Raw genomic sequence first — 6,000 nt, forward strand, 5'->3', positions numbered from 1 at the left:
GCTTTTACTGTTTGTTATTTATTTTTATTCAGCTTTCATTTGTCTTTATTTATTGATAAATTTGTTGATTAATCACGATTAATCGTATCCCAACTAAAAGTTTGTTCTGACATAAAAATATAAGTATGTACTGTGTATAACGCTCATTGGCCACTTTATTAGGTACACCTTACTAGTACCGGGTTGGACCCCATTATGTCTTGACAACTGCCTCAATCCTACATGGCATAGATTCGACAAGGTACTGCAAATATTCCTCAGAGATTTTGCTCCATATTGACATGATAGCATCACACAGTTGCTGCAGATTTGTCGGCTGCACATCCGTGATGCAAATCTCCCTTTCCACCACATCCCAAAGGTGCTCTATTGAATTGAGATCTGGTGACTGTGGAGGCCATTTGAGTACAGTGAACTCATTGTCATTCTCTTCTGACCTTTGGTATCAACAAGACATTTCCACAGAACTGCCACTCACTGGATGTTTTCTCTCTTTTGTACCATTCTCTGTAAACCATTGGGATGGTTGTGCGTGAAAATCCCAGTAGATCAGCAGTTTCTGAAATACTCAGACCAGCTAGTCTCGCACCAACAACCATGCCATGTTCAAAGTCACTTAAATCCCCTTTCTTCCCCATTCTGATGCTCGGTTTAAACTGCAGCAGATCGACTTGCCCATGTCTAAACGCATTGAGTTGCTGCCATGTGATTGGCCGATTTGAAATTTGCGTTAACGTACAGTTGAACAGGTGTACCTAATAAAGTGGCCGGTGAATATACTTAAACGCACATCTCGTGTCTCTATTGATATACTGTGATTATGATGCGATTATTCATGATTATTAAGTGCCCATGTGTGCGTGCGTGTGTATGTTCACTGACCCTGCTCCGAGTAGATGGCTGGGTGTGCTGGGTGGTACTGGGAGATGTACTGGGGGATGTCTCCGGTTCCTCCAGCGAGGCCTGAGTACAGGTGCGGGGGAGGGTGCATGATGTGTGGGTGCGGGATGAAGGCCTGCAGGTGGGTGTGGGGTGGAGGATGGGGCGCGTGGTGGAGCGGAGAATGGGCCCCCGGATGAAACTCCGTCTGAGGCAAGACCAACACCCGCCTCACGCCATTCTCCTCAATGATCTACACAGACAGACAGAGCAAGAGACCTATAGTAAAGACCTTGAATACCTCAAGCTGAACCAGAGGACAAGCTGCCATGGCTTTAAGGTTTCTCATCAGTCAAATGATAATAAAAGCAGCACACACATCATTAGACAATACATTTTATTTCAGAGTATTTAGCCTGATTTGAGCTATATGTCTTAATATACACACTTTTGTAGTGATATTTTTCTTTTTTATTTACTGTGGCTGTGGACAAAGTTTTGTAATGGTCTTCATGCTTTTATCAAACTGACCACTGACCTGTTGAACGTATCCAGGAGGCACATAGATTTGAGGCACTGAACCGTTTGGGGACATCATGGGAACCTGAGCAGGACCTGCGGAGGAAACATTTAGAACATTAATAACTGTTCATACAAACTGTTCATGAACATCTGAGATAAAGTGCTTTGAAATTCAAGGGTCATGGCCTGATTCATTTCTAAATAAATCAGAATTTGATTTTAAATCCGTATGTTTAAAGTGAAATAAAAAAAACTATCTGTTATGCCAGTAGTGCCAATAGTAACTTTTCGTTTTTCCATCAATCTCACTGCAGGGTGTAACTACAGATGACTCAAGCTTTAAATAGGAAAAGTATCACAATTTTTTTTAAAACAAAATGCTAATGGTCTAATTTGATTCAATTAATTATGCTAAGCTAAGCTAAAAAAGTGGCCAGAACAAGAAATCTATGGAATAGATTCAAAAATGATCCAAGTGAAATGTTTAACTTGAGGAAACTAATAAATTAAGCATTTTCCCAACAAACAAACAAATAAATAAATAAATACATTAAAGCAGAGTGTTCCTTTAAACACTTAGCATCTCAGAAAAAAATAAAATAAAATAAAAACAATCGCCATTTTCACTGAACATTGCAGTTCACCTTCACATCAAAAAACGTTTGTTTTTTTGTGTTTTATTTTTACAAAATGTTAATGGTCTAATTCAATTCAATGACTTATGCTACGCTAAGCTAAACAGGAGGCTAGAACAAGAAATTTATAGGATAGGTTCGAAAATGATCCAAGTGAAATGTTTAACTCGAGGAAACTAATTAATCAATTTTCCAACAAACAAATTAACAAACAAATAAACAAATAAATAAATACATAAAGCAGAGTGTCCCTTTAAACACAAAGCATCTCAGAAAAAATCGGCCATTTTCACTGAACATTGCAGTTCACCTTCACATCAAAAAACTTTTTGTGTGTGTGTGTGTGTGTTCTATTTTTACAAAATGCTAATGGTCTTATTCAATTTAGTTCATTATGCTAAGCTAAGCTAAAATTGTTCCCATCAGAACAAGAAATCAACTGAATGAATTCAAAAATGGTTCAAGTGAAATGCTTAACTCGAGAAAACTAACAAACTAAGCATGCTTCCAGCAAACAAAAAGATAAATAAATATATAAAGTGGAGTGTTCCTTTGAACACAAAGCATCTCAGAAAACGCTGTCCTTATCTATTGCAGAGAGCAGTTTACTTTCACATGAAAAAAGTCTGGGATTTTTTTTAATGAAATGCTAATGGTCTAATTCGATTCAATTCATTATGCTAAGCTAAGCTAAAAGTTACTCTGCCAGGACAAGAAATTGACTGAATTTATTAAAAAATGGCTCAAATTAAATGTTTAAGTCGAGGAGACTAGTAAATTAAGCATTTTGTCAAATAAATAAAAAAGTGGAGCGTTCCTTTAAACACAGAGCATCTCAAAATAATCTGGCATTTTACAGCAGAGTGCGAATCACTTTCACATCTAAAAAGTTTGGGATTTTATTTACAAAATGCTAATGGTCTAATTCGATTCGATTCATTATTCTAAGCTAAGCTTAAAGTGACTCGACTGAACAGATTCTAGTGAAATGTTTGACTGAAGGAGACCAGTATATTAAGCATCTAAAATAAATATATGAAAAAGCCGAGTGTATCTTTAGACACAATACATCTATAAAAATAAAAAAATAAAAAAATAAAAAAACTGCCATTTTTACTGTGGTGTGGATCACTTTCACATCAAATGTATATATATATATATATATATATATATATATATATATATATATATATATATATATATATATTTTATTTTTATTTTTTTAAATGCTAATGGTCTAATTCGATTCAATTCATTATGCTAAGCTAAGCTAAAAGTTACTCTGCCAGAACAAGAAATTAACTAAACGGATTCAGAAATGGTTCAAGTGAAATGTTTGACTCTAGGAGACTAGTAAATTAGGAATTTTCCAAAAACTAAACAAATAAATAAATAAATAAAGAGTGGAGTGTTCCTTTAAACACAAAGCATCTAAAAAATTCTGGTATTTTCACTTCACTGTGCAGTTCACTTTCACATCAAAAAACTTTTGTTTTTGTGTTCTATTTTTACAAAATGCTAATGGTCTAATTCAGTTCAATTCATTATGCTAAGCTAAGCTAAAAGTGTTCCCACCAAAACAAGAAATCAACTGAACAGATTCAAAAACAGTTCAAATTAAATGTTTAACTCGAGGAGACTACTAAATTAAGCGGTTTTTATAAAAATAAATAAAATAAAAAAGCGGAGTGTTCATTTAAACACAGAGCATCTCAAAATAATCTGGCATTTTTACAGCAGAGTGCGGATCACTTTCACATAAAAAAATCTGTTTTTTAAAATGAAATGCTAATGGTCTAATTCGACTCAGTTCATTGTGCTAAGCTAAGCTAAAAGTGACCCCACCAGAACAAGAAATCGACTCAAAAGATTCAACAATGGTTCAAGTGAACAGTTTAACTCTAGGAGACTAGTATGTTAAGCATTTTTTCAACTGAATGAATAAAAAAATAAATAAAAAGCTGTGTATTCCTTTAATCACAAAGCATTTCAAAACAATCAGGCATTTTTACTGCAGAGTGCAGTTTACTTTTACATCAAAAAATGTCTGTTTTTTTTAACAAAATGCTAATGATCCAATTGGATACACTTCATTATGCTAAGCCAAGATAAAAGGTACTCTGCCAGAACAAGAATTGAACTGGATTCAAAAATGGTACAAGTGATCTGTTTAACTCTAGGAGACTAGTAAATTAAGCCTTTTCCCCAATCAATCAATCAATCAATCAATAAACTGGAGTGTTCATTGAAACACAAAGCATCTCAAAATAATCTGTCATTTTTACTGCAGTGTGCAGTTCACTTTCACATCAAAAAACATCTGTTATTTAATAAAATGCTATTGGTCTAATTCAAATCAATTCATTGTGCTAAGCTAAGCTAAAAGTGTCCACACCAGAACAAGAAACCGACTCAACAGATTCAACAATGGTTCAAGTGAACAGTTTAACTCTAGGAGACTAGTAAATTGAGCATTTTTCCAATCAATCAATCAATCAATCAATCAATCAATCAATCAATCGGAGTGTTTATTGAAACACAAAGCATCTCAAAATAATCTGGCATTTTTACTGCAGTGTGCAGTTCACTTTCACATAAAAAACATATGTTTTTTAATAAAATGCTAATGGTCTAATTCAAATCAATTCATTATGCTAAGCTAAGCTAAAAGTGTCCCCACCAGAACAAGAAATCGACTGAACAGGATTAAAAATGTTTCAAGTGAAATGTTTAACTCTAGGAGACTAGTAAAATTAGCATTTTTTTCAACCAAATAAATAAATAAGTGGAGTGTTTCTTTAAACACAGCATCTAAAATCAATCTGTCATTACAGAGAGCGGTTCCCTTTCACATCAATAAACTTCTGCTTTTATTGTTTGTTTTGGTTTTGTGTTGTTTTGGCCCAGCATTGATAAGCATATTTAGTTCGTCATTGCAAGCAACTCCTGACATTTACTTAGCCGGGTAAAGAACCCCTCTGAGCTGAATGTGTCTGCATGGCAGCAGATAAAACAGCAGTTCAGTGGAAGTTTTAGCAACTGGAGTGTTTGTGCGACTCCGCAAAGCCTGTTACAGATCAGCTCTTTCATGCGCTCCTGACACTTTCACTTTCAGAAAAAGACCTGAGCCGGATGATGCAAAGGACAGCAAAAAAAACACACACACCGACGCAAAAAAGACACAAGTAAACAGACCTCCGTCCCGCTGTGCAGGTGTAGTTCCTTCGCTCATGGCAAGAGGGGAAAATAACAGTCCTCCAGGAGAACGGGAATGTGTGTGTGTGTGGGCTCGTGTTTGTTTACTGTCCTCTTGCCTGGCTTTAGTGCAAAGGTTTCAGTCTAGCTCCACCTTTCTAGGCTGACAGTTGACAGGTAAAAGTCCTCTGAGCTAAAACTGCCGAGTAAAGGGTCCGGTTTGGATGACAGGATCACGTTCAGTGCTGGTAGGAGACAGTGGAAGTGCAGCATCAGACGCACCAAAATAAATTAAAGACAGAAATAAAAGTGAAAGAAACAAAAACAAAACCAAAAGCATAACAATCGTTTCATTCTGTATATAAAAACAGCCACAGTAAAAAGATCAAGAGAAGAGGTTCGAGTTTCAGCTGGGTCAGTTGGCGTTTCTATGTGGAGTTTGCATGTTCTCCCCATGTTGGAGTGGGTTTCCTCCAGGTATTCCGGTTTCCCCCACAGTCCAAACAAATGCACTATAGGGGAATTAAATAAACTAAATTGACTGTTGTGTTTGAGTGTGTGTGGATGCAGAGTGTATAGTTGTTTCTCGGTACTGGGTTGCTGCTGGAGGGCCATCCGCTGCGTAAAACTTATGGTGGAATAGTTGGTGGTTCATTCCACTGTGGTGACCCCTAATAAAAAATGGACTAAGCCGAAGGAAAATGACTGAATGAATGAATATAAAATTAAGCCATGTTATGGATAAACTAAGATTTATGTAAAAGTTTGT

The 6,000-nt window shown here is 35.9% G+C and overlaps 1 protein-coding gene and 1 long non-coding RNA gene across 11 annotated transcripts in view; one reads left to right on the forward strand and one right to left on the reverse strand.

Annotated features, from left to right (window-relative positions):
* The window catches only part of LOC147833556 (uncharacterized), a 486,957-nt gene that overhangs the window by 238,766 nt on the left and 242,191 nt on the right, over nucleotides 1-6,000 (forward strand). The gene's annotated exons all lie outside the window — the stretch shown is intronic.
* The window catches only part of fndc3a (fibronectin type III domain containing 3A), a 143,263-nt gene that overhangs the window by 52,424 nt on the left and 84,839 nt on the right, over nucleotides 1-6,000 (reverse strand). For 8 of the 10 annotated variants that reach the window (XM_087283476.1, XM_087283473.1, XM_087283477.1 and 5 more), the window contains 2 exons: nucleotides 1,418-1,494; nucleotides 883-1,132 (listed from right to left, as the gene is read on the reverse strand). In XM_087283476.1, the coding sequence (XP_087139602.1) occupies nucleotides 883-1,132; nucleotides 1,418-1,494 (327 nt within the window). Of the gene's footprint in view, nucleotides 1-882; nucleotides 1,133-1,417; nucleotides 1,495-5,231; nucleotides 5,355-6,000 lie in introns of those variants that run through there. The other 2 variants (XM_087283481.1, XM_087283482.1) reach the window with 2 other exon arrangements.

The sequence above is a fragment of the Danio rerio genome, chromosome 15, assembly GCF_052040795.2.
Source record: "Danio rerio strain M-AB ecotype USA chromosome 15, GRCz13ab, whole genome shotgun sequence".
Taxonomy (NCBI): Eukaryota; Metazoa; Chordata; class Actinopteri; order Cypriniformes; family Danionidae; genus Danio; species Danio rerio.